Source organism: Chelonia mydas, chromosome 7, assembly GCF_015237465.2.
Source record: "Chelonia mydas isolate rCheMyd1 chromosome 7, rCheMyd1.pri.v2, whole genome shotgun sequence".
Taxonomy (NCBI): domain Eukaryota; kingdom Metazoa; phylum Chordata; order Testudines; family Cheloniidae; genus Chelonia; species Chelonia mydas.
The window spans coordinates 31,391,232-31,417,433 of NC_057853.1; the positions used below are offsets into that span (position 1 = coordinate 31,391,232).

Below are 26,202 nucleotides of genomic sequence, written 5' to 3' on the forward strand. Positions count from 1 at the left end.
CTTCGTAACCCAGCATGGTGGAAGGGATTAAGATGTGAAACATAGATCCTTGTTACTAAAGATGCCCTGGCAGTTCTTGTCAAAGATAGCATGTGGTCCTCCCTCTCCTGGACATATTCCAACATATTCCAGCTATGTGCTGGCTCCCTGAAATTCCCCCCTTTCAATTTCATTTGAATTAAGGAGTCTACTTCACTGACTGTCTTAAAGTGTTAGCAGCATGGCTGTGTTCCACCTTGGGGCAGCCATGTTTAGTGATCCTTTCACACATGACTTCTTAAGCTCTAAATGAGATGGAAGATGCTATAGAAACATAAGGTTATCACCATCTCTTTGCACTGGTTCATCTTCCAGGGAGACCTGGACCAGGACAAGATCCGGGAGCTCGTTATCTCCATCCGGCAGCAAGTGTACACCCAGAATGAGGCAGAAGTCAGCAAGCGCTGGAACTTTGAGGAAGGGGTAGGTAACCATGGACTCCGCTGTAGGCAAGGCTCCACGGCATGGGCTACGTGCTTAGCAGCATCCACTATCTGAGCTGATACCCCAGTCCCTATGTGCAGAAGCCTCAGATTCTGTTCCGTGAAGAGGAAATAACGTGCATTGTTTTGGCAGGAATTCACAGAAGCTCTTGTGCGTTCTCTGTTTCGCACAGGCCATCTCTTATGGAGAGATAGAAAGCCAGAGGGGATGGCTCAGTGCTCTAAGTATTAGGTTAGACATACCTAGACTTCCCCTGGTGGAATCACTCCTTCATCCTTCTGGAAGCAGCAACGCTGAACATGGAGCTGTAGTCGGGGGCTTCTAGTCATGGGGCCTTAACCTGAGCACCTCTCTTTACATGGACATAAGATTTCACAGTGCTCTTTGTAAGGGAGATATCTGGCCAAAATTTTCTTCCCTTGCTGCTGTATACTGGGGGTTTCTCATCTCATGCCCCCAAAGGTGGCTGCACTTGCTGCCTGGGTAGCATTTAGCAAACTATAGGGAGATAGATGAAGGATGTACCATTATGGTGCCCCTCCATTAGCTCCTCCCTGGGTTGAATGCTGCTCTGAATGTCTGCTCTACAGTGTAGTATCTTTATTGTAACATCGAAGGATCCTAGTCAGGGCTCCATTGTACAAGGCACTGTAAAACTAAATGCAATACCTGCCCCTAAGAACTCACTCTCTAGGTTAGCTCTCCCCCACCCTGTGACTGAGCCTGCTTCCTCTGCAGCCCCCCTCCTGTCTATCTTGCAAATCTCTCTTTATTCCTCCCCATCCCAAACATTTTGCAGATCAAGAGGCCATACTTTCATGTCAAACCGCTGGAAAGAGCACAGCTGAAGAACTGGCGCGACTACCTGGACTACGAGATTACCAATGGCTCCCACGAGCGCACCATTGTGCTCTTTGAGCGCTGCGTCATTGCCTGTGCCCTCTACGAGGAGTTCTGGATCAAGGTGAGCCCCTTCCCACTTCCCCCTCCTCCCTGGGGGTTGCTCTGCATATCTGAATCCTGCTGACTTCATGCTGAAGATGGGCGGCGCTACTCCCCTCCTCCCCACACATTCCTCCATCTCTGCTCCTAAGGCAGTTAAGAGGATGCTCTAAAAAATATCCTCAGTGGCTGTGTGTTGTCTTAGCCATGGAAGATGGATCTGTTAGTTTACCGTATTTCGTTATTCACAGAAGACAGGCAGGAGATAAGCCAAAGCCTCGTTGCAGTCCCAAATGTTCAACAATGCCATGACTAGGAGGGTGGATTGGCTTTGGATGGAGGTAGCAGGCCTTGGGAGGATTTGTGTCCCTATTCTGCAGCTGATAAGAGCAAATTTTAACTTGAAGACCCCTGCTGCTTTTTTAAAAAATGGCTGTGGGTAAAGGGGGGAGCATCTGTTAAATCCCCAGGGCACACTGGCCTACAGGGCTTAGCAAGCCCACCCCTTGGGACGGCAGCTCAGAGCTGGAACAGAATGGTTGGATGCAGTCTCTTGTTTCACTGGTTTAAAGTAGATTGGCTTCACCCTCTAGCACTTAGGCAGGGGTTTAGTAATTCTGCTCCCCTTTAGCATTGGGCAGAGTCCCCTAGCTCTTGGACTAAGCCAGCAGCATCTTGCAGGGGTGGGGGTATTAAATGCCCCCTGGGAATCAGAGAGTTAATTCTGCACCAGGGCATGAGATCCCTCTCCCCACCCTGGCTGCTGCCCACATTACTTGTGCAGTGAGCATGAGTTCAAGTGGTGCTCTCTTACGGATTTCCAAACGTTTCATTTATTTTTTTTATTCTGCATGTATATTGTGGAGCAAAATTCTAACACCCTTCTTTTAAATTCCGTTGCTGCTTTTTATCTGCCCGTGTTTCCTACCTGCCTAAGAGGGTGCAGGAAATTCTGAAGAGAGGTGTGTTAAGCCCCTTAACGTGAGTGCACCATAACCTTCTCAATACAAGCTGATGTAGCAGACTTTCATACATTCTATGCCACAGGAAGTGGGCAACCTTAACGCATCCATGTCCTCTTTGTATCCCCCCGACCCCTTCTAATCTAGTACACGAAATACCTTGAGAACCACACTGTGGCTGGGGCCAGGAGTGTCTTCCAACGAGCTTGTGGCTACCACCTCCCCAGGAAGCCCAACATCCACCTCCTGTGGGCTGCATTTGAAGAGAAGCAAGGTCAGAGGAAACTTACCCTATCTGCACCTCTCTGCTGATCTGCTGGCCTGAGAAGCCCTTGGTTAGCTGGAAGTTGACTTTACTAAGCAGTTCAATAGTGGGGGAGGTGACAGAGTTTTTCATTGACATTTCACGTTGCCACCCAACCCTTTTTGTGTGTGTTCACAACCAGCCTGCTCAGTAACTCTTTGAAAGATTGAGGCCAAATCTTAAGGGGCAGACATGACCGGTTCAGTTCTGGACTCTAAAGTTAGCTCTTCGTGTGCTAGTCTCTTCCAGAATGCTTAGCGGACAATAGAATCTGGGAATGCTGGGCTAAGATTTTCAAAATCAGCTAGTGAGTTTTGAGTGCCCAGCGTGACAACTGATGTTTTCTTAGAGGTTGAGTGCTTAGCAATTTGAAAATCCAGGCTCCTTTAAGATGTCTCAAGTTGAGCAAAATCACTAGTCATTTCTGTAAATCTTGGCTCTGGCTCGCTTTTCTGTAAACTCACATGTAAGTTGGGTGCTTGTCTTCAAACCTCCAGCAGAGAAGAGCCACAAAAATGATTCAAGAGTTGGAAAAAATTATTTACAGAGACTTAAGGAGCTCAGTCTCTTTAACTTATCAACAAGAAGTGACTTAATTATGGGTGGGGGGGAGAAATACTGGATACTTAAAGGGCTCTTTAGCCTACTGTACTTCTGTACAGTATTTCTTGGCCACCATGTACAGGTGAGATTCCTCTTCCCGGCCAATTGGGGATTCAGGGACCTGGCTGAAACTGTCAAACTCGCTGGAGTTTGGAAACTACTGGAGAAAGGCAGAGCAAGAACCAATGGCTGGAAGTTAAAGCCAGACCTATTCCAATTAGAAATAAGGCATGTTTTTGACAGGATGATTAACGATCAGAACACACTCCCTAGGGAAGTGGTGGATTCTCCATCCCTTGAGATCTTTAAATGAAGACTGGATGTCTTCCTGGGAGATACTTCAGTCAATTATAAGCGTGTGCGCTCCACACAGGGGGAACTGGGTGGTTCTCCGGTCTATATTATACAGAAGGTCAGACTAGATGATCTAATAGTCTCTTCTGGCCTTAATCTGTGAACTGCTGCCTAGTAAGGGACATACAGAAACCTAGGAGCTTCTTGGCCGGAAACCCTTTGCTTTAGCTGTGTCCATGTGTTTAAAATGTGTTCTTTTCAGATTTATATTGATTTCAATTGCAAATATTGGCCTGTACCATGTTTAAATTGCAAAGCCAAGACCATGATGTGTATCCGTGATGGTGCGCTATCCCCTTCAGTCTTTACAGGCTTAAAGCGGAGGTTAGATGATTTGGAAAATGCCGCTAAACCCTTTAAGCCCCCTAGTGTGGTAAGTTTTTTGCCTTTGAAACGAGTGAGACTCTCGTACAACATAGATTTAAAGCAAAATAAATATAGCCTCTGAATTCACAGAGCACCACATGTGCTTGCCATGCTGCCTGCCTTCACTGCCACTGTCACCTCTTTCTCTCTCCTCTCCCGCATCTGTGCAGGAGACCTGGAGGAGGCACGTCGCATCTTGAAGTCTTATGAGGAATCCATCCCAGGGCTGGCTATGGTTCGGCTGCGGAGAGTGAGCCTGGAGCGACGACACGGCAACCTGGAGGCAGCTGAGGCTCTGCTGCAGGAAGCCATACGGGACAATGAGGGGATGCCCCTGGCTTCATTCTATGCCATCAAGCTGGCCCGACAGGTGCTGAAAGTGCAGAAGAATCTAATAAAGGCTCGGAAGGTTCTCATGGAAGCACTAGAGAAAGACCCGGTGAGATTTTGGGAAGGGGAGGGTGATGCTCCCAAGAAGACAATGCATTAGGGTTTCTTGGTGAGATACTGTCTCTGTCCAGGAGGGAACAGATGCTGTGGAAGACTGTTCTGCATAATTGCATATTTTTATTAGTATATTGATTGCATCTAGGCTCCAGCTAAGATTGAGGGGGTGCTAGGCACTACACGCAGATCTTGACCAAGATTAGGGGGCCATCCTTCTGTGATGCCGGGCACTGCATAGGCACTTAGTGAGAAAGAATCCCTCCCCAAAGAGCTCACAGTAGTCAAGTAGTCAAGCTTAGTGAGGGGTATCACATTGTCCAGAGTGACTCATGACTCTGAGTGCCAACCTCAAGGCAGACACCCCAAACTGGTGGTGTTTTCTGTAATTAAATTTCACGAACCCAGTAACAAACGTGAACTCCTAGATCATTATAACGGTCTTACCATGGAGTCAGACGGTCCCCTTAGACTCTACAGTCTATCTTGCCACTCAGACAAACTGGACTTAGTGCTAAATGGTCACTTACCCCAAAAATCACACCACATTCAGGTTGCTTCCAGTCCCAAGAGACCAGACTCTCAACCCCAGATCAGTTGGTACCCTAGATCTTACACCACAGACAACGCCTATAGCCAGTCCTTTAATAAACTGTTTAAAGGGTTATTAACTAGGCAAAAGAAATAAGAATTATTTACAGGTTAAAGCAAACAAACTTACACACAAATGTTACCAGGTAAATCCTAAGAGTGACAGACTTTCAGTCATGTGTCAATTCAAAGTGTCTTTCAGGGCGGACCCAGGAGGCAGACCCTGGGGATCTCTGGCTTCAGTTTAGAGTCTCTGCCCCTGTCAGAGTTCAACAGCCAAAAAGATGGAAAATTTTCCCATGACTGTTTTCTTTCCTTCGTTCAGCTTCCAAGTCCCCAGGACAAGCTTTCATAGAGTCTAAACACTAAATACGTTCTTATAAGACTAATGAGCAAAATGAACATACAGGTGAACTGGTCTGGTCTCCAGCTATGAGTTTGTTGGTTCTTAGCTTATGCCTACAGCCTGGGCAGCAGTTGGCACCTGTGGCCTGCCAGTGTCACAAGAGGAACTGAGGCACTGAGAAGGAAAGGATGTGCCTGTGATGGCAGAGCAGGGAATAGAACCCAGGTATCCTTATTCCCAGTGCTCCAGTCACTAAACCACACTTCTGCCTGACTCTTGGAGTGGCCCATTCAAACAACTTTAATATGAGAACAGTCAGGTTGGGGGTTTATGGGGGTGTGGGGTGTGATAAGCAAGGATCATAGGGCAACAACCAACCATTAGCCATTTTGGCTTCTGTTAGTGACAGGGTCCCTGGCTGAATTCCAGGTTGGACCAGTCCATTCTGCCTTATTGCCTTATTGAATCTACTTTCTTCCTCCCCACACACACTCTCTCACACTTGCAACTCAGTGTGGGATTCTTTTGCTTCTTGTACTAAATCGTGGTGTGGTATTTTTGTGCGGCTCAACAGCTATTGCGCTCCAGTTCAGAGGCAGCTACATTTTAGTAGGGCAGGAGGGAGTCCCATAGGTAGATGATGAAGCCCTTCAGGATGAAAGGAGCTGGGGAATTTTTGAGTGCAGAAGAGATCACCCCATAATTCTTGGAGCTGAGGGACATTCATCCTTGGTCCTAAGAATGAAGACCGAAGCAGGGAGATTTCAACAAGACTTCCCCGGTGCCTTCTGAACATGCCTTTTCCACCTGGGCCAAGCACCACATTTCTCATCTCTCCCTCTCCCCTATGTCACACAGGAAAATGCAAAGCTCTACACCAACCTCCTGGAGATAGAGTTCAGCGCCGATGTCAGGCAGAATGAAGGCAACACCATGAACTGCTTTGAGAGAGCGTTGAGCAGTGGCCTCCCTGAGGAGACCAAGATTGTCTTCTCACAGCGCAGAGTGGAGTTCCTTGAGGACTTTGGGTCCAGCATACACAGGTAAGAAAACACCCTGTCTGCATGGGGCTGGTTCTGTTCCCTCACCTCTTGGGTACAAAAAGTCAGATAATACAGTAACTCCTTGCTTAATGTTGTAGTTATGTTCTTGAAAAATGCAACTTTAAGTGAAACAATGTTAAGTGAATCCAATTGCCCCATAAGAATTAATGGAAATGGGGGAGGGGGGTCGTTTAGGTTCCAGGGAAATGTTTTTCTCCAGACAAAACATATACAGTATAAGTTTTTTAAACAATTTTAAACAAACAATTTAATACTGTACTCAGCAATAATGATTGTGAAGCTTGGTTGAGGTGGTGAAGTCAGAGGGAGAAAGAGGGTGGATCATCCAGCTGCTCCTCTTGCTGCTCTTTCCAAAGTACCAGGGGGTGTTCAACCACCAGCTCTGCCCCAGGCACTGCTCCACCCCTGAGCGCACTGTGTCCTTGCTCCTTCCTCTTCCTCCCCCGAGCCTCCCGAATGCCGCAAAACAGCTGATTGCTGCAGGCGGGAGACACAGGGAGGGAGGGGGAGTTGCTGATCTGTGGGGCCGCCAGAGAGGAGCTGATAGGGGGGCTGCCGGCCCACCCTGGTTCCAAGCCCCCACGGCCAAACAAGCAGACTCTACACAACTTTAAATGAGTATGTTCTCTAATAGATCAGTGATGTAACGACATTAACTGGGATGACGTTAAGTGAGGAGTTACTGTACCTAACTCTTCTACAATGCTTTTAATCAGTAGAGCCCAAAGCTGGCTGGTATCATTATCCCCGTTTTACATATGGGGAAACAGAAGCATATATTGTGGAAGTGACTTGCCCAAGTTCACCCAAAAGGCCAGTGGTAGAGCTGGTAATAGAACCAAGATTTCCTGCATCCCAGTCCAGAGTACTGTCCACTAGGCCACACTGCCTCCCATCCCAGTGCCCACAGAGGGGAGTGTTCTTGTGGCTCTTCTTCTCTGGTGAAAGGTACCTGATTGATGGCTCTAAAGAATTAAGCCCTTTATTCTTACACCCAGAATCCTCTAGCCTGGAACTGACTTTGGGTTAATTGCATCCACAAACGTCAGATCGGTCACAGGGTGACTAACACCAGCCCCTTGTCCTTGAATTACCACTAGGGACAGTAGTTGAGACTTGATGGCCTAATCTTCCATCTTTCAAATCTGCCAATAAGGGAGCCAATCATTCGTTCATAGGTTATAAAGCCAGAAGGAACCACAAGTCTGACCAGCTGCTCAACAGGCCAGTGGTGGTGGAATGAGTTCAGCAGGAGTAAAATACCCATCTTGTTGGGGGTAAAGACTTGGCTCAAGTGGTTGGAGTTTAGCACGCCACTTCTATTCCCACCTCTGCTAGGGAGCACCAAGGGCCAAAGGAAGCTTGGGGCAAAACAAAGCACTTTCAAAGTTAGAGGCGGAAAGCTTTCTATTCTCACCAGTGGAAACTTTGGTAAAATCACTGAAACACACACAGGAAGTTCTCCTGTTCTTGACCATCTTTCCCCTTCTGTCTTCCCAGCTTGCTGACAGCGTATGATGAACACCAGAAGTTCCTCAAACACCAGATGACCAGGAAAAGAGCCCCTGAGAATGGGTAAGGCACAGATGCTACCAGATTTTAAACAGCCTCTCATACATTGGGAAGTGTCATGAATAGAGAGGAGGGTCAGAATATTATATAAGAAGAACTACATCGGGATGGCCAAACTTACTGACCCTCCAAGCTAAATATGACAATCTTCAGACGTTTGAGAGCCAGAGAATGCCTCCCGGGGCTTCGGGCTTCAGCCCCACTCTTGTTGAAGTGCCAAGCCCCACTAGGCGCACCCCACGGCGCTGAAATCCCAAGAACCCCTCCCCGCTGGGCAGAAGCCAGAGACGATGCTTGGGGGTTGGGATATGGGATCATACCTACCCACCCGCCCGCCCCCCCACTGAAAAGATGTCAGTGTATTAGTCAATCACAGAATTACTGAGAGCAACCGATGTGATGCAGCCATGTAAAGGGCAAATGCAATCCTATCAAGTGAGAGATTTCCAGTAGAGATAGGGAAGTAATAATGCCATTGGACAAGGCACTTGTAAGATTTCATCTGGAAAACTGTGTACAAGCCTGATCATCTGTGTTCAAGAAAGATGAAGCCAAAGTGGAATGTGTGCAGAGAAGGGCTCCTAGGATGACGGGAATGGAGAACCAGTCTTATGAGCGGAGACTGGAAGAACTGGGCTTGTCTAACGTGCCAAAATGAAGGCTGAGATGGGATCTGATGGCTCTCTATAAATACACTGGGAGATAAACCTCAGGGAGGGAGAAGAGCTGTCGAGGCTAAAGGACAATGATGGCACAAGAACAAATGGAGATAAACTGGCCAAGAATAAATTTAGCCTGGAAATTAGAAGGGTACTAACAATCAGAGGATTGATATTATGGAACAGTCTGCCAGTAGAGGCAGTGGGTGGGGGCAAAGTAGTTTGAAGATAGACCTTCCTAAGTTTATAAACAGGATTGTAACTTGAGGTTGCCTGTGATAGCATGGATTGGATTTGACACAGGAGGTTCCTCCCAGTCCTGATTGCTTTATGGTGCACCATAGCTGTCCGTATCTAATCTTGAATGCCACCCTACTCAGTTAAGACTTCTGCTTGCCAACTGTTGTACACAGACTAAGCAGCATTTTTGATGATAGACATCCTTAATGAAGTAATGCTCACCCCAGAGCCCAGACAAGGAGGTGCTGTGTACCATACTGGGTTTCCTCTCTCTGATTCCAGACCCCTCTAGGTCCTGTGCTATGAACTGAGTTATTGATTGCATTTTAAATTTTTTCCCAGCTGCACTGATGAACCAGAAGACAAAAAGCTGAGAGCTGAGGACTCTCCTGGGATGGTCACCCCTGCGGTCACTACTGCAGGCATCCCACCACTGATGGGTGGAGATATGAGTACCAATCCAGCAGCCGCTTATAACTACAGCACCTGGTATCAGGTCAGCAGTGTGGCACTAATGTGGTGTTTTGAGCCCTGTATTTTAATACCTCTGGCAAGATTGAAATAAATGTGTGTGACATGTTCCCATGTCCATTCCCTGTTATAGCAGAACAGCAGCTCTGCTATAGTTCAGGTTGCGAGTTGCTTAATGGTTAAGATGATTGCTGCATGGTGACTCAGATTATCTTGAAACTTGCTGTGTCTTATGGGGATGTGGGGATAGGGTTAGTGGGTCAGTGTTGGATGTTGAACAGCGGAGAAGTAGGCTGTATTACAGAGGTGCTGAGAGATTATTTAAAAAAAACAAAACAAAAAGAGGAAATTAAACGCCTAAAAATGTCAAGGTTACCTTAGTGGTGTCTTGTGCCCTTCCAGAATTTGGAGAGTGGCTAAGTTTAAACCACAGAACACCAGGAAATGAAGAGTTAAGGTAAATCCCTTGTCCTTCCCCACAAAGCAACCTTAAATCTGCCCTCTTTGAGCAATGCTCTACCATGCCAATAACACCCATACTAGCACTGTCCCTTCACAGATGCTACAGAGCACATGAGCACTGTAGAACCCAGTCTAATGCCACCTTTTTGCTAAGGCAATCCTTGCATTTAGGTCAGGTGTGGTGAACAAGAGGTACTTACACTCAAACAAACCTACTCCACACAAACCACTTCAGCCTTGCTAAATTTTACCTCCCCTTCACCCTTGCCATGAGGATTCTTTCTGAGACATTGCCTTCATTTATCCCTCACAAAGCCTTAAAGACCACAGACTACCACCAAAATCCCTTTGACAAGAAGACACCCTGGTGTACCTCTGTTGACACAACCTGCAGAACTCAGCACTGAAAAGGGGCATACTTAATCCCTCAAGGTACATGTGCACCCCTCATATCAGAGTAACAGGTCTGCAACCAATGCTCCAACCAATCTCTCCACCATTCATTGAGCTACATCTAACACTGAACGCAGGTTGTGTGCATACAAATAAATGCTGGAATTTGGATTTCTGGAAAACACAATGGCACTTTCTCTTAGAACTTTCTTGTATCTACTTATTGTAGATTCATAGCTTTTAAGATAAGCAATGAAAATTGGATTTTCTAGTCTGACCACTTGTATAACACAAGCCAGAGAATTTCAGCCAGTTACCTCTATATTGAGCCCAATAACTTGTGGTTGACTAAAGAATCCAGTCTGGATTTGAAGACCTGAAGATATGGAAAATCCACCATTTCTCTTTGTAATTTTATTCTTCACCGCCACCCTTACTGATCCATTCCCAGGAGCTATTGCCAGCTGAGGGGTAGCGGGTAGAGTTATGTTTGCATTGAAGAGGTAGTATGTGCCTTAGGTCTGTAGTTTCTGGTTTTAAAAGGTTTTTGATTAGTGTCTCTGCACATTCTGGAAGAGCACAAGGCAGGGCTGGGCAACCTGAACTGTCTGTTAACAAAGTTCTGGGGTCTTTAATAAAGAAGAGTGTGTCGTCTGGTGATCGGATCAAAGGGCTGGGGTTCAGGATTCCTGGGTTCTGTTCCTAGCTTGGAAAGTTTTCTGGTGGTTAGCAGGAGGGCTAACTCTCAGCCCCTCTGTGTTCTAGTCCCAGTTCTGGAAGGGGAATGAGCTTTTGTGGCTAGAACAGGAAGTCAGGGCTCTCAGGTTTTATTCCCACCTCTACCATTGACTCACTGACCTCCTGTTCTCATCCCAGTTTTATTTGCCTATGGGATTCGCTCCACAATTACACATTCTTAGCCTTCATAAGGTGTAAACTTCCCTGCTCCAGCCCCAATAACTGATTGGTGTTAGTAAGGAAGTTCCCCTAAGGGCAGATGATCCCATGATAGTTTCTGACAGCAGGGCAGCTACTGCAGGATATGGGACTAGATGAATGGTTGGTCTGATCCAGTATGGCAGACTCTTCACTTTCCTATCCTCATCCACTGTTACTGTGAGCTGTTTAGAGTGGTCATACTGAACTCCAGAGATGGATGAAGTGCTTCCTTTATGTATAGTGTTTGGATCCTTTGGGTTAAGGGTGCTGTAGAACTGTAATTCTTTATGATGGCCTCACTGTCAAAGGAATTTCCTTGGTGCTGGGGGAGAAGTTAGTCTCATGCTTCACCCCACTCTGATAATAACTAATACCTCTTTTGTTTCAAATGTAGAACTACGGCGTCTATGGGTATCAAAATCCATGGAACTACAGCCAATATTACTCTCAGAGCTGAAAGTGACACCGTGTGAGACGCGTGACCAGTTCTAAAGATCAAGGAGCAGCCACTTTACACTTGCTTCCAAGAAAACAAGAAGTGAAAGGGAAGTGAAAGGAAAGTGGCTGTTGACTGTTTGTAAGAGAGGGAAACTGAACTGCCTTGTTAAAAAGCCCCATTTCTCCTCTCATTGCAGTGAGCTGCCCTAACTCCTTCCTTAGCCCACATTATGAACCGGGTTAGATCATGTCTGGCCTTCACCTCCAATGGCAGCCAGGGTGGGCACTGCCTCTTTGCACTGAACTGATCTCTTTTAGATGGAAATGTCTGAGAATCCCTTCCTGTATACAGTGAACTCAAACTGGCCTCACTGCAACACAATGGGGATCCAAAAGCTGAACTCATTTGGCAGCAGCAACAAAGGAATGATCCCTTATTGGAGCTCATAGAGCAGAACTTTTTTTTTTAAATTAACTTTATTGCAACAGTCACCCAGGGAAGGGTCATTTTGTAAACTTTTCCTGTACATTTCATGTGGTATAAATAAACGTGCAATTAATCAGACATTGTTCTTCAGCGCAGCAGAGACTGGAGTTTTGTTCACTTTCATGGGGATGTTATAGTACAGCTCCCTCTCTTGGCAAAAAGCATTGTGCTACTAGGACATTATGTGGACACTTCCCCCTTTTCTGGATGGAGTGTAATATGGAGGTTACTGGGACCTTGTTGTGCCCCTGTGGATCCTTGCTGCTTTTGCATAAAAAGTAAGACTGGTTCATCTGGGTCGAGAATAGCTCTGAGCAAGAAAACACATCCTCCTCAGAAGGGGATAGATAGCATCAATCAGCACAAAGAAAACAGGATAGTTGGTTTATTTAAAACCCCTTGTTCAACAACCACTCTTTCAGTTCATTGTCAAAATAGCCCTTGATACGGATGCTGCAGGTGATTTCGTTGACTTGAATAGGTGGTGGTTTCCCAGCGAGCTGAGTGAGGAACTCCTTAACTTCCTCTTCCAGGGCCTGAGGTTAAAGAAACAGAACAAGAATACAGTCTCAATGTAACTATCAAATAATGACAGCCCAAAAGTTTAGGCATCAAACACTAGGCCATGCTTTCAGCAGTTAAGAGCTAGTTTGACTGTCTTCGTTTAAAGCTGTGTAAGGCATAACACTAAACAGTTCAGAGATGTTATGTTAATTAGGTCTTGTAGGAGCTGCCAGAACAGCAGTGTCAGTGCTCCAGCTAGTCTGGAATTTTGTTTCCTGGGGTGGTAGATGATTCGCTGACAAATATAACTCTCCATTTTCTGCATCCATGCAAGGAGGAAAGTGATCTCTCAAGAAAAAAAGCTTTGCTCCTTATCCTGGACTAGAATAGCATCCCTATTAGCTTTTTCCTAACTAATATCACTGTAGTGGCTGTTACCCTGGGGAATATGTAACTCTCTTCCAAAGCTATATTTAGGGCCCTACCAAATTCATGGCCATGAAAAACGTGTCAAACCATGAAATGTAGTCTTTTGTGTGCTTTTACCCTGTACTATACAGATTTCATGGGGGGAGACTAGTGTTTCTCAAATTGGGGGTCCTGACCCAAAAGGCAGTTGCAGGGAGGTCACAAGGTTGTTTTAGTGGGTTATGGTATTGCCATCCTTACTTCTGTGCTCATACCATGCCATGCTACCCTTACTTTTGCGCTACTGCTGGCAGCAGCTCTGCCTTCAGAGCTCTGCTCCTGGCCAGCAGCTGCCATTCTCCAGCTGCTCAGCTCTGAAGGCAGTGCTGCCACCAACAGCGCAGAAGTAAGAGTAGCAGTACAGCAACCAACCCACACCCCCTCCCCAGTAACCTTGTGATTCCCCCCTCCCCACTCCTTTTCAAGTCAGGACTCCTACAATTACAACACCATGAAATTTCAAATTTAAATAGCTGAAATGAAATTTATCATTTTTAAAATCCTGTGACTATGAATTTGACCAAAATGAGCTGGGAATTGGTAGGGCCCTAGCTATATTCCTGTGATTGGCTGTGAAACTGACTTCTGCAGGATACATTCAATATACTTTCTCCTATTATTAAATTTGCTTTCCCTTTTGGGGTAAGGAGAATCACCGAATATGCATTGCTTAAGAATCTGTATCATCACTGGTAGGCTGTTAGGAATGCGTTGGAATGGCACATACCCAGATATCTCCTTCGATTTTCCTGATGACAGTCATCCTCCTGTTGCCACTGGTGATGTCCTTATAGACTGGAACGTTGTGCATGCGGGAACGTCTCACAAAGTAAGGAAGGGCAGGTGGAGTATCTAACCAAAAAAAACCTGATTTCAACTCTAGGCCAGAGCACTGTTTGCTCTGTATGCTCCACTAGTGAGCCCAGATCAGAAAAGCGACCCTGGTGAAGCTCAAGTCATCTCAGTTTGCAACTCTACTCTCCGTACCACAAACTCCCAGTACCATCTAAAATCCAACTGGGTTGTTCCTGGCTAAACCAGTCACTGGTAAAAATGCAATCAGAATTTAGCTGACTTACGCATTATGGCAAAACAGATGCCTGCTCATATGCCAGTAGCTTTGCTAAAAAAATCTGACTGGAATAAATTTTAGTCACTTTTCTGATACCAACTGCTTAACAAGGCTTGTATTTCTCAAGCTTTAGAAACAGAGGGGTAAGCCTATTCCAGTCAAAGAGGCAGCATAACCTGCTGGAAGGACTACTACAAACCTTGATCACTTTTTCTGTACCTTACTCTTAAAGCCACAAATCCTTGAAATAAAACATGCAAGCAACAGTGACGGTAGCTCAAATTAAGTTACAGGAAGCGAGAACAGAGTTAAGGGCCAGTTTGTGTTGTTAGAAGTTTAAAAAAAAAAAAAGTACTGCAGGTTGGATGCCTTCTGATCTGAGAAAATGTATCTTTTTGCTCTAGGCTCATATACCCTTTAGGGTTATGCAGCACTATGGGGGGAAATTTTCAAAGAGACAAATAGCACCCAGCTCTTTAACTGTATGAAAACTTCCTCAGACTAAAAATAATAATCTGAGTCATAGGAATATAGCACTGTGACCAAAACCCTCCACTTTAATATCACATGGAAAAATGTTTTAAGGAGCATACGGGACTTACCAACATTCAGTGCATTTACTGCAGCATAACCCATAATCTGGTGGAAAAAACATAGGCGTGACACTAGTTCCCTTTCACTTAAGGGCACTGGATGTTCTAAGATACTCTAGAACAGTGGTCACCATGGTCCCAGAGGATCTCCCAGTCGATCGCAGTCTCTGGCAGTGTAGCGGGGCTGCTACTAAGGCTTGCTCTCTGTCTGCCCCGGCCCCACACAGCTCCAGGAAGCAGCCAGTGCGGGCCCCAGGGGCGGGGGAGAGCAGGGGTCTCCCTCTGCATATTATGCTACCTGCAAGCACTGCCCCCGTAGCTCCCATTGGCCAGGAACAGGGAGCTGTGGCCAATGGCAGATGCAGGGGCAGCGCTTGCAGAGCCATGTGCCCCTTGCATGGGCACATTGGTCCCTTCCAGGAGTGGAGTGGGGCAGACAGCCTGCCTTAGCCTTGCTGACCAGGAGCCACCCACGGTAAGTGTCACCCAGCAGGAGGCTGCACCCCAGACCCCCTCCTGCACCCTGACACTCTGCCCCAGCCCTGACCCCCCCCCCCCGTACTGAAACTCCCTCAGAGCTTGCATCTCTTACCCCCTACTGCACCCCAACTCCCTGCTCCAGGCTCAGCCCAGTGCTCCTTCCCACAGTGAACCCCCCAGCCCAGAGTCCACACCCCATCCTGAACCTCAACCCCCTACCCCAGCCCAGTGAAAGTGAGTGAGGTTGGAGAAGAGCGAGCAGTGGAGATGGGGGGATGGAGTGAGTGGGGCAGGTCTTTGGGAAAGTGTGTGTGGGGGGGGTGTTGACGCTGGGTTGCCCTTAAATTCAAAAAAGTGACCTTGCGCATAAAAAGGTTGGAGACCACTGCTCTAGCTCAGGCCAAAGCTGGTCTTCCTCACAACAGCACCATTTTGGACACATTTTATTGGTGGGAGGAGCTAGTCAATGCAGAACTGGGATACAGGCACAGCATACTAAATCAGCACTCAACAACAAAAACAGCGATGAGTGCGGTGGCACCTTAAAGATTAACAGATTTATTTGGGCATAAGCTTTTGTGGGTAAAAAACCCACTTCTTCAGATGCATGGAGTGAAAATTACAGATACAGGCATAAATATATATTGGTACATGAAGACAGTTACCTTACACGTGGAGAACTTCCCTTCTCTTCATGTGCCAATATATATTTGCCTGTATGTGTAATTTTCACTCCATGCATCTGAAGAAGTGGGTTTTTTACCCACGAAAGCTTATGCCCAAATAAATCTGTTAATCTTTAAGGTGTCACTGCACTCCTCGCTGTTTTTGTAGATACAGACTAACACAGCTACCCCTCCAATACTTGGCATTCAAGAACAGTTGCTACAAGTAAGCTTGGCAGAATTTGATTATTTGTTTGTTTTTGATGGATAATATCAATGTTTTACGCAGCTTTTTCAATTTAAATTTCCAGTTGTGCAAAATCATGGATTTGAAGCATTTTATTGATTTAAATGTTCACAGTTGTGGGAAATTAAAGACATATTGAAATTCAAAGTTAAAGCTTTATATCCATTAAAATACAAACTCATCACATATCAAAATATACAAAGTAAATATCCTTAAACCAAATTAAGTTCTTAAGCAGTATTTTTAGGTGGACTATCTGTAAATGTCAATTATCAATAGCAATATTTCAGTGGTTTGGGTGCATGCAGTGAAATTGACGGGTGCCCCATACGGTTACCTGATGGCGCTCTCCAGCCAGACGGGGTGGGGTACTGGGCGTGTTTGGGGGGAGCAGGAATTCTGGTGGGTGGAATGAGTCTCTCCACAAATTTATATTCTTCAGTGGATTCCACAATCCCGGGATAATGGGGGTGGTGGGTCTCAGTTTTGTCCCGGGACGGATTCTGAAATGCAAAGGGGCGGGGAGGGTAAATAACCGTCAGGTGCTATCCCGCCTGCAGCAGCCACGCGCTGCCTGTCCCGCCCCACGGCGGGCGCCGTTTCAGTGCGGGGCAGGAGAGCCACCCTCTAGCCGCGTAGCGCTGTGGGGGGGGGAGTCCGGGCTGCAGGCGGTAAGGACGATCCGGCCACCTGAGCCCCCGTCCGCGGTACCTGCTGGGGAGTCACCTGCAGCAGCCACCGGACCCCCGCGCCCCACACGCTACCCGGCCGTCTCCTCAGCCCCGCTAGGGCTATGGTCGCCGCCATTTTGCTGCCGCGTCTGGCTGGGACCGCGGGGGGGGTTTGACGTAAAAATAGGACGCCTCCGCGGGCGACAGCCGATTGCGTATGACGTGACGTTTTACGCACCGCGCGCGTCTCCCTGTATGTATATCAGCGTGCGCGCTCCTAGTGAACTCCTTTTTCTTTCCGGCTCCATTTTGTACGGTGGTGGCGTCTCGTGGTGAGTGAGGCCCCGGTGTCCTGCCCGCCTGAGAGCGCGGCCTCGGGGCGCTCCGCGGACCTGGATCAGGTGGTGGGGGACGCCGGCGGGAGCGTTGGTTTGGCGAGAGGGGCGGCTGGGGAGGGCAGGGATTCAGAGCGGGGCGGGACACGAAGCAGCCCTCGCCTCTCCCGTCCCCCGGCGACTCGTGGTTCGGGGGCACCCGCGGGCGGCAGGGGGCGGCTGGCTGCTGTGGTGCGGGTAGGACACCCCTTGGGTGAGTGAAGGGAGGAGGCTCCCCCGCCTCTTCCTCCGGTGGGCCAGGCGCCTCGCTGGCCTGGTCTGGAACAAGGAGGCCCAACGAGGGAAGGGCCGATGGGTGTGACAGGCAAACGGTGAGAGGGGTTGAGGCTGACTCATGCCCTGGATTGTGACTGGTGAGGAGATCCCTGGATGGTGCCTGGTGCCTTGTGTCGCCCCCCAAGTTGCTGGTGATTGGGAAGTGGCTCCCCATTCTGCATCTCTTGGTAAAGTTGGCTAGCTCAGCTGGGCACTTCTAATCCTCATTCCCTAGTGAACCACTCCTGGCTTCTATCCCCAGATCTGGGAGGAAAGTGGAGTCAGTGGGTGTTAGAGCAGGGGAGGGCTGGGCGTCAGAACTCCTGGGTTCTGTTTCAGGGGCATGCTAAGGATGCTGCTATTAAGCGTATCCAAACTTCCACATGTTAGACAACCTTTCAAACTAATCCAGGCCCAGTAGGTGGCATTGACTTTTTACCAGTACCGTCTGTTGCCGGGGTGGCAGCAAAGTCCATCTGGGGAGGAGCATCAGTAAAGTTTCCTTGTTTATGCCCTAGCAGATCTGCTAGGGAAGGTGCAGAGACTGACTTTGGCTAGACTGTGCTTGATCTGGGGTAGTCAGAGCAGAATTCCAGGGCCTTTGGAGATTCCTGCCTTTGCCAGGGTTTGTGTATGCTGATTGCATTGTGTGAGTAATGATTTACTGCTGCAGGCTCAGTCACTTAACTCATGTTTCGATATGGGATTCACAGCTAGAGAAGGAGGCTGGAAGTCAGGTCTTCTGAGTTCCTTCACTTGCTCTTGTGTTTAAGCAAGTGACAGGACTTATGGGTTCTCTTTCTGGGTTTACACTGGCTCTGGAAGGGTGGGTGGAGGGAGTGGGGTCTAGTTTTTACAACAAGGGTGCTGGTAGTCAAGACTCCTGGGTTCTATTCCTAGGTGTTTCACTGGCTCATGGTGTCTGCTTGTTTTCTGTTTGGGTTTTATCTGTAGAGCTCCCAGTAGGTTACTGGGTAGCTGTGGTGAAATCTGACAAGTAAGCTGCTTGTCTCTCTGTCTGTCTAATGCAATGTAGCCACAGAATGCGACACCTAATGTTTTTAGCCTGCTGTGGGAATGGCCTGATCTCGGGTAACTTGCCCTAACTCTTCTTGTTCTGTCCACTCAGCATAGCTGGAACCATGCAGCTGTTCATCCGTGCTCAGAATCTGCACACCCTTGAGGTGTCTGGACAGGAAACAGTAGCTCACATTAAGGTAAGGATTCGCTAGCCACATACTTTCTTTGTGCCCCACCCCATGCCACCCTAAACACGTGTGTTGGGCTTTTCAGTGCATCCTTCAGCTGATTGCTCCTGCCCGAGGGGAGGGGAAGGAGCAGAATTGCTGCTGATTTCTGATCATAAATATTGGCAAAGAAAGTATTGGGCACTGCATGTCTCTTTCCTCTGCTTGATCTGTGTTGAAGGTAGCCTTATGAGAGAATCCTAGGGACATGGCTGCCCAAAGCTGGAACACATCAGGCTTTGATCTTGACGTTTTACGCTGTGCATGTGCTTCCAAGTCCAGAACTTGGACGGAAGACTTTCACAGAAAGCCACAGTGCTCTGGAGTTGAGTCAGTAAGGGGCATTCTGCTGATTCCAGTGTCCCAGCATGGTATTGAAAAGGGCTGTGCTGCAGCGGGTGGGGTGGGATTGAGCCCAGGAGGGCTTGCTCTCACCTCTGAGTCAATGCTGGACTCAACCAGTACTCCCTGGTGTCTGCTCCTTCAGAAGAAATATTAAATGTTCTTGATTGCTTATCATTAAAATACTCTGGCACTTTGTGACACCAGATTGTAATTGGGGTAATTGCATTTGGCCTTGCAGTTTGAATGAAGGGCTGTTAGTTTCACCCTATAACTCAGTGGTACCCCTCCCCACTGCCACTCTAATCAATTTGGTCAGGCTTTACTGTAGCTCCTGTCTGTGTCCTAGTGCATGGATTCCTTTCCCTCCATGGCATTTACCCCATTCATATCCCCAGAGACTGTTGGAATGCATCATCTCTTTCCCTGCAAATCCAGTCTCTACAGATCTAACTCTCCTGCTGAATCAGTTCTTCTCACTCCTGATCTGTCAGTGGGATCTGAACTCCTTCCAACCACTCAACCCTTTTAGCATTGTGCTGCCCAGAAAGAAACTTTGATCTGGGATACTGTGCCCCCCTGGATAGCACACCTCTACCTCATGTTATGGGGAGGATTACAGTGATGCCTGCTGACTTGCGGAAGGTGCTTGATTAGCTTTGTTCTCCTGGCCTTACTAGCTGACTGTACCCCGCTGTACCTTGTGTCTCCTGTCAGGCTCACATTGAGTCCCTGGAGGGCATCGCACCTGAGGATCAGGTGGTTCTCTTGGGTGGAACTCCCTTGGAGGATGAATCTCTCATTGGGCAATGTGGCATCAGCGAGTTTACCACCCTGGAGGTGGCTGCTCGCATGCTGGGTGGTAAGTATTAAAAGGTTCTGGGAGAGGTGGACTAGACTCAATTCCCAGATAAAGCTCCTGGACAGGTGGAAGAGGCATGCAAAAGAGATCCAGCCCACTGTGCTCTTTAGCTGGGTTTCAAAAGTGGATGGCCAAGCTGTTAACTCCACCAGCTACAGCAGGGTCTTGCTAAACTAAGACCACTGTAGCCATTGGGGCTCTGAATGGTGCATGAGATGCCAGAGGACCTGGAGGATGCCTGTGTAAAACAAGCTTGCTGGGTCTCTGCCCAGTGTACAGGGATTCATATCAGACAGCACTGAGAGGCCCCTCATATTCAGTCTGTGGCCCCCAGAGTGAATAGAACATACTGAACTCCCCTCCAGTCCAGGACTGAGGCCCGTTGGGTTGGTTGTGGGAACCTTGTCAGTCCTTTGAGGTACATTTATACTGTGATTTTAAAAAAAAAAAAAAAAAAAAAAAAAACCCTCCCAAACAACAATAATACCCACAGCACAGTCTGAGCATTGATCAGCTGACTCAGGCTGTGGGGCTAAAAATAGCAGTGTAGATGTTCTGGCTGGAGCCTGGGCTTTGAAACTCCCTGTTCACATGATCTCAGAGCCTAAGCTCCAGCCTGAGCCTGAAAGTCTACGCTGCAGTTCTGTAGCCCTGTGAGAATAAGTCAGCTGATCTGGGCCAGCCATGGTCCTAGTCTTTTATTGTAGACATACCCTTAAAGGCCCCCAGTCACCCATGTGTCTTTTACAAAGGAGGTTCAGGAACCAGTTACCAGGGCACTGGTGACACATGGGTTAACTTAAAGGACTGGTGAATAAAGTGCAGGCCCTTGAATAACAAAGTTGAGATGAATCTGGCCATCAGGGCAGCTGTCCCAGCCACACTGTACCTATTACCCAGTGTCCTGTGGCGCTGAGTGCAGCTCTCCTGATTTCTCTCCGCAGGTAAGGTCCATGGCTCCCTGGCTCGTGCTGGGAAGGTGAGAGGCCAGACTCCCAAGGTAAGTGATTCTTTTGGTGCATTGATGTACTCTCACCGAGGGGTGGTAGTGGGGGGGGGGAGCTGTTTCACCTGCTGCAGACTTTGAGGGTTTGTTGCACTTTATCAGTAAACACTTTGAGACCACCACAGCCTAGTGGTTCACGCCATGGGACTAGGAGCCAGGAGTCCTGGGTCTAGAATGGGAGTGCCCCCTCTTGGCATGTTGCTATGCTAACTGTACTCTCTCCCTCAAAGGTTGCCAAGCAAGAGAAGAAGAAGAAGAAGACTGGCCGTGCCAAGAGACGCATGCAGTACAACCGGCGTTTTGTCAATATCGTGCCAGGCTTCGGCAAGAAGAAGGGCCCCAATGCTAACTCCTAAATGACACACTTCACCCAATAAAGCAGATGTCACCCAAGCATGCTGTCTTGTGGCTGCTTTCATTCTCAGGGTTGGGGGGGGGGGGGGGCAGGCATTCTCTTCTCCCTCCGCTTGCATGTCAGCTGGCTTTGTTCAAGATGTCCTTGAGTCCCAGCCACTCTCAACCACTCCTGCCTGCCTGTGCTTCAGATTCCTCTGGGGCATTTCAAGGGAGGGAACCAGCTGTGAGAGACTGAGAAGGAGCTAGGACAACTGGGGATGACCCATAGGTTGCCCTACCTGTGGTCTTCACTCTGAGTTTACATACCGCTGCATGTTCACTGAAGCCTCTGTGCATTCCATGTCCTGTAGGCAACCTTCATTACTGGCACGCCAAGCAGGCAGGGGAATGAGTGCTGGTTTTGTCTCTCTATGGGCTGAATTCTGAACACTCCCAGTATAAGTCTCCCTGGGGCTTCTTATTTGGTGCCCAAAATCTGGCGGGGGGGAGAAACCCTTCTGGAAGCTGTAGCTACGATGAGCAGGCAACTGTTTATCCTCTGCTTAAACAGATTAGTAGAAACAAAGAACAAAAAGATTGATCGTGTGCTCTGAGCTGTGCACTAGCTCAGTCCTGTTCTCTGCTTCATTTAGACTAAAGCATGGAAGATGTGAGCAGGGCTCTAGTGCTGATCACTTCAGATAGCTCAAGTCTGTGTGCTTCTGTGCACCAGTTTCTCCATCTGTAACATAGAGATGATACTTCCAAGGCAGTTACGGCTTAATGTGTCAGTAATTACGAAGTGCTGGGACAGAAGGGCTGAGTGTTACTCCACCTGCCTTTTCAGTGATGATGCAGTGCGGCCATGCTGCTGCTTTTGTTATTACTGCACCTTTGAGGGTGTATTGCTGGATCTAATTCTAGGAAGAAGGAAAAGTACAGACTTTCATGGGACTCTATTCCGCAAGAACCCGATGCAGTTTTGCTGCAGCTGCCTCTGGCTGTGGAGCAGGCTTTTTTTTTTTTTCCTGGCAGCTGTAGTAGTGACACAGGTGGGAGCGGATGATCAACGCTGTGATTATTCAGATACAGGTGCCAGCCTTGTAAGGGCAGGGGCGGCCACAATGCCGTCGACTGTCATACCCTGACACAGCGTGACCCTACGCCGGGGTCGCCGGAAATAGCCGAACGGGGGGGAGTTCCGAAGCTGAGAGGCGAAACGCCCGAGCGTTTCCGAATGTAGGGCGGAATTCTTCGAAGTTGTACGAGCGCTTCCGAGCCGAAGACAGAAATAGCCGAACCACGCAGCGGCGGTTGCGAACCCCCTCGAGCGCCTCTGAAGTGAAGGCGGAAATGCCCGAGCCGTGGCGGAAATGTCCGAGCGCTGCCAAGATGGAGGCGGCCGAGCCCTGCGGCCTGTGCCTGCGGGAGCGGGCCCCCTACACGTGCCCCCGCTGTAACATGCGTTTCTGTTCGGTGCCCTGTTACCGGGGCCACGGGGCCTGCGCCGAGGCTTTCCACCGCCGGCAGCTGCTGCTCCGGCTCCAGGGCCAGCGGGGGGACCCGGCCTCCCGAACCCGCCTGAAAGAAGCCCTGCTCCGGCTGCGGGAGCTACGCGAGCTCGGGGATGCGGAGCCCCAGTTAGGCCACGACCTTGAGGACCAGGACGACGGTCTGTGGGAGCGGCTCAGTGCGGCCGAAAAGGCCGCCTTTCAGCGCCTGCTGAGCAGCGGGGAGATTGGAGCCTTTCTGCCCCCGTGGAGGCCCTGGTGGTGGGGATGGGGCCGGGGGCTGGTCCAGGAGCTGGGGGGTGCTGAGGGTGCCCAACCCCCTGCTGCCCAGAAGCCAGAGAAGAAGACCCCAGGCTCGGCACCCATCCACCAGCCACTGATACCCCAAGGTACTTCCCCCCCCATGGGCACCCAGCAGCCACAGGAGAGCTCATGTATGGCACCCACCCAGCAGCCTGAAGAAATGCCAAGCCCAGTTCCTGCTGTGCCTGCATCCGTTCCACCACTGAGCTCCCTGACCTGCAGCCCAGCCTCACCCCTGGTGTGTTTCCAGCTGCCTAATGTCCTTTATGCCTACGTCTTCGCCCTCACCCTCTACAATGGGGACTTGAGTGAAGATGAGCTGCTGCCTGAGTTCTCTGACATGGTCCTGGATGTCGCTGGGGCATTGGGTGCCAAGCAGGTCTTCCACTCCACAGCAGAGGCGCTGCAGGCTTCCCTCCAGGCAGTGACAGCCAGCCGGTACCCTGAGTGCCCCCTGGGGAATGCAGGTGCTATGATGGCAGTGGCCCAGATCCTGATGGGGGAGAATCAAGCCATGCAGAAAGGCTACAGCCTGGCAGCCCTCTCCCATCTTGCCAGGCTGCTGGGCAAGGCCAAGAAACTGATGCCAACAGAGGAGCGGCTCAGGGTGTATGGCGCCAAGAAGAAGTGTGAATTTCTGCTCTCCTGGGTCAATGAGAACCAGGAATCTTTGACTGTCCTGGCCCTAGAGGTGCAAAGGGAATATAAAACCCATTTGGAGGCAGTCAAAGAAGTGGATGTAGTTACCAAAGAACTGCAGAAGATGTGGGGTGGGAAACTGCCCCCTGCAAAAAAGCCATTGATTGAGGAGTTGGACTGATGGCTGGAACTTAGTCACCCCTAAAACCATCCACACTTAAAACATTGGGGGATTTGAGTGGAATTGGACCCATTTAGAGACCAGATTATTTTTTTAAGTGGGAAAAACTGAATGAACCCTCTCTTGGTGAATAGCTATTTTAGATAAATCCACCACACTGAGTCTTGGCACAAATGTTGATCTGGTTTCTAGGGAGTTGACCTGTTGCAATAAAAAGAGCAAAGCAGCTGGCTGTGTGCATTCCTGTCTTCCATTCAGCAGGCCCCTTGGTGTGTTTCATGCGCTTAAAGCTTTGGCTGTTACTTTGTTGGTTTCAAAGTTGGTGTGTTTCCCACTGGTGCTGCACAAAGCTCTGGCTGGTCACAGAGTCCCATACAATGTGTTTTGTATCCCACCAAGTATAGATTTTTTGCAGAAATCATCAATAAAAGGACAGCTAGACACCACCATAGCTAGAGTTGCTGTAAACTAGAAAACTAGCATTGCAAGGACAAACGTACTCTGCATCCTTACATCAGTGCTGACAGCTGTTATAAACCACTCAACAGCAATAACAGACCATGAAAAGTCCTTTCTTTCCTGTGCATTAATATGGGGGATGTATTCCCCCAAGGCCTACTCTGCATCATTAGACTGGAGCTTCAGCTGAAATAAGTGAAAAGACAGCTCCTGTTGAGAGAGAGGCCGGACCCATTCACAGCTCAGGAGAGAGTGAGAGACAGTGGCAGGAAAGAGCAAATGAATATCAGGTATTTTTAAGATCTGATATTTTAATATATGTAGTCTTATCTAGTTAATATTTATTTAGCTCTCTAAGCTATTGTAACTGATCACTGTGGCAGGAATGTAAGAATTGCTGGCCTGGATGAGACTCATGGTCCATCTAGTTCAGTATCCTATCTGTGACACTGCTCCAGATGCTTCAGAGGAAAGTGTAAAAACCCCACAGTAGGCAGATGTAGTGTAATCTGCCCTTGCTGCTCTGTAGGAGTTAGACTGGCTTTAAGACCTGAATAGCGAGGTTTAATATTCCTTCCATAATGTTGTTTTGAATTATGATAACTGGATATTCTTGATACTCATATAGGTAGTTTATTCCTTTTTTAATCTTGCTGAATTCTTCACCTCAATGACTTCCTGTGGCAGTGACTTTCACAGTCTAACAATATGTTGTCTGCAAAAGGTGTGTTTCATTTTATCAGTGACACAAAATGCACAGCATGGGACTTTGATTAAAGGTTTGCAGGATTGTTGGAAAATAGGCCCATTTCCAAACTGCCCTAGGATGTCACAGGTGAATTTCATGTGTCTCAAGGAGAGGGATGTTGTCCCCTAAATATTTTTGGAAAGCTATTGGTGTCCCTAAGTCCCATTGGCTTGGTGTGATTAGTTAGAATTCTAACACCTTAGTCTTACACTCTGTCCTATGGGGCCGGTGATGGGTGCAAGGCTTCATAGAATGATACCCTAAGGTTTTGGTGTGAGAGAGGTTGAATTTGTAGCCCTTCAGGGCATGCTGCACAGCCTGTCTGTTCTTTTGCTTGGGGCTGAGAGCCAGCTATGGATTGAGAACCATTGGGCATTTTATTTGCAGTGGGTTGGTTGAATGAGGGAGAACCAATGGGGAAGGGAGAAGTCATGGAAGGTCTGGGGCTTAATCCAATAGAATATCTATGAATTTAAAATAATACCTAGCTCTTATAATGGTATCCAATTGACCGCAACCCACCTCCTACCTCAAATTCCTTTGCCCAACCAAAGAAGGGTTAGGGTGTAAACTTCGAACTAGCATTAACCTATCCTGGGTGGAGTGTGACTCTATGATCTGAGAACTCCATTTGGGCACTAGCTTATGACTCAGGAGACCTGGGTTTAACTCCCTGCTCTGACATAGACTTCCAATGTGACCTTGGGAAAGCCACTTAGCCTTTCTGTGCCTCAGTTTCTTCATCAGTACAATAGGGTTAATAGCACTGCCCTGCCACATTGGGATGTTATGAGGATAAATACATTTAAAGGTTTTAAGGTCCTTGGATCTCACTGTGATTGGGGCCATATCAGTATCCAAGTGTACATCTATGCTTTTATAAAAGATCTGTGGCCCAGCTGCAGCTGGCCAGGTCACCTGACATGGGGTGGGGCTGTGGAGCTATAAAATTGCAATGCAGATGTTCAGGCTGGGGCTGGACTCAGACTCTCCCTGCTCCCTGGGATCTCAGTTCCCCGGGCTCCAGCCCAAGAGTCTACACTGCAACTTTATTGCCCTGCAGCATAAGCCCCCCGAATCTGAGTCAGCTGACCTAAG

The 26,202-nt window shown here is 48.3% G+C and overlaps 4 protein-coding genes across 9 annotated transcripts in view; 3 read left to right on the plus strand and 1 right to left on the minus strand.

The window, feature by feature from the left end:
* Positions 1-12,198, plus strand: part of LOC102941138 (pre-mRNA-processing factor 39) — a 26,337-nt gene extending 14,139 nt beyond the window's left edge. For both annotated transcript variants that reach the window (XM_037904856.2, XM_027832491.3), the window contains exons 7-14: positions 355-462; positions 1,283-1,447; positions 2,535-2,661; positions 4,185-4,453; positions 6,254-6,438; positions 7,960-8,034; positions 9,273-9,426; positions 11,590-12,198. In XM_037904856.2, coding sequence (XP_037760784.1) covers positions 355-462; positions 1,283-1,447; positions 2,535-2,661; positions 4,185-4,453; positions 6,254-6,438; positions 7,960-8,034; positions 9,273-9,426; positions 11,590-11,652 — 1,146 coding nt within the window. In that variant the 3' untranslated portion in view covers positions 11,653-12,198. The remainder of the gene's footprint in view (positions 1-354; positions 463-1,282; positions 1,448-2,534; positions 2,662-4,184; positions 4,454-6,253; positions 6,439-7,959; positions 8,035-9,272; positions 9,427-11,589) is intronic.
* Positions 12,092-17,016, minus strand: MRPL49 (mitochondrial ribosomal protein L49). Of its 2 annotated transcripts, none has more exons than XM_027832492.3 (4): positions 16,876-17,016; positions 16,487-16,652; positions 13,820-13,944; positions 12,092-12,656 (listed from the first exon to the last, which is right to left on the minus strand). In XM_027832492.3, the coding sequence occupies exons 1-4, from the start codon at positions 16,954-16,956 to the stop codon at positions 12,510-12,512; spliced, it is 519 nt and encodes a 172-aa protein (XP_027688293.2). In that variant the 5' UTR covers positions 16,957-17,016; the 3' UTR covers positions 12,092-12,509. The 2 variants fall into 2 exon arrangements, with proteins under 2 accessions (XP_027688293.2, XP_007070405.2); XM_007070343.4 differs by having other exon boundaries at positions 16,861-17,013.
* Positions 17,017-17,083: 67 nt separating this feature from the next.
* Positions 17,084-21,320, plus strand: FAU (FAU ubiquitin like and ribosomal protein S30 fusion). Of its 4 annotated transcripts, none has more exons than XM_007070344.4 (5): positions 17,084-17,152; positions 18,600-18,687; positions 19,777-19,921; positions 20,866-20,921; positions 21,158-21,320. In XM_007070344.4, exons 2-5 carry the CDS (start codon positions 18,613-18,615, stop codon positions 21,281-21,283), a joined length of 402 nt encoding a protein of 133 aa, XP_007070406.3. In that variant the 5' UTR covers positions 17,084-17,152; positions 18,600-18,612; the 3' UTR covers positions 21,284-21,320. The 4 variants fall into 4 exon arrangements, with proteins under 4 accessions (XP_007070406.3, XP_037760789.1, XP_037760788.1 ...); XM_037904861.2 differs by having other exon boundaries at positions 17,104-17,152; positions 18,605-18,687; XM_037904860.2 differs by having other exon boundaries at positions 17,117-17,221.
* A 1,060-nt stretch (positions 21,321-22,380) lies between these two features.
* ZNHIT2 (zinc finger HIT-type containing 2) lies at positions 22,381-24,129 on the plus strand. Its single transcript, XM_027832573.3, has one exon. The coding sequence runs from the start codon at positions 22,617-22,619 to the stop codon at positions 23,895-23,897; it is 1,281 nt and encodes a 426-aa protein (XP_027688374.2). The 5' UTR covers positions 22,381-22,616; the 3' UTR covers positions 23,898-24,129.
* Positions 24,130-26,202: the final 2,073 nt, after the last annotated feature.

Excerpts from the sequence above, each read along its gene's own strand:
- MRPL49 (XM_007070343.4), bottom strand. The coding sequence starts at position 16,956 with ATGGCGGCGACCATAGCCCTAGCGGGGCTGAGGAGACGGCCGGGTAGC. Across the intron at positions 16,653-16,860 it reads TGCAGGTGACTCCCCAGCAG|AATCCGTCCCGGGACAAAAC; the intron begins GTACCGCGGACG and ends TTTGCATTTCAG. Across the intron at positions 13,945-16,486 it reads TGGCTGGAGAGCGCCATCAG|ATACTCCACCTGCCCTTCCT; the intron begins GTAACCGTATGG and ends TTTTTTGGTTAG.
- FAU (XM_007070344.4), top strand. The coding sequence starts at position 18,613 with ATGCAGCTGTTCATCCGTGCTCAGAATCTGCACACCCTTGAGGTGTCT. Across the intron at positions 18,688-19,776 it reads AAACAGTAGCTCACATTAAG|GCTCACATTGAGTCCCTGGA; the intron begins GTAAGGATTCGC and ends GTCTCCTGTCAG. Across the intron at positions 19,922-20,865 it reads GGCTGCTCGCATGCTGGGTG|GTAAGGTCCATGGCTCCCTG; the intron begins GTAAGTATTAAA and ends TTCTCTCCGCAG.
- ZNHIT2 (XM_027832573.3), top strand. The coding sequence starts at position 22,617 with ATGCCCGAGCCGTGGCGGAAATGTCCGAGCGCTGCCAAGATGGAGGCG.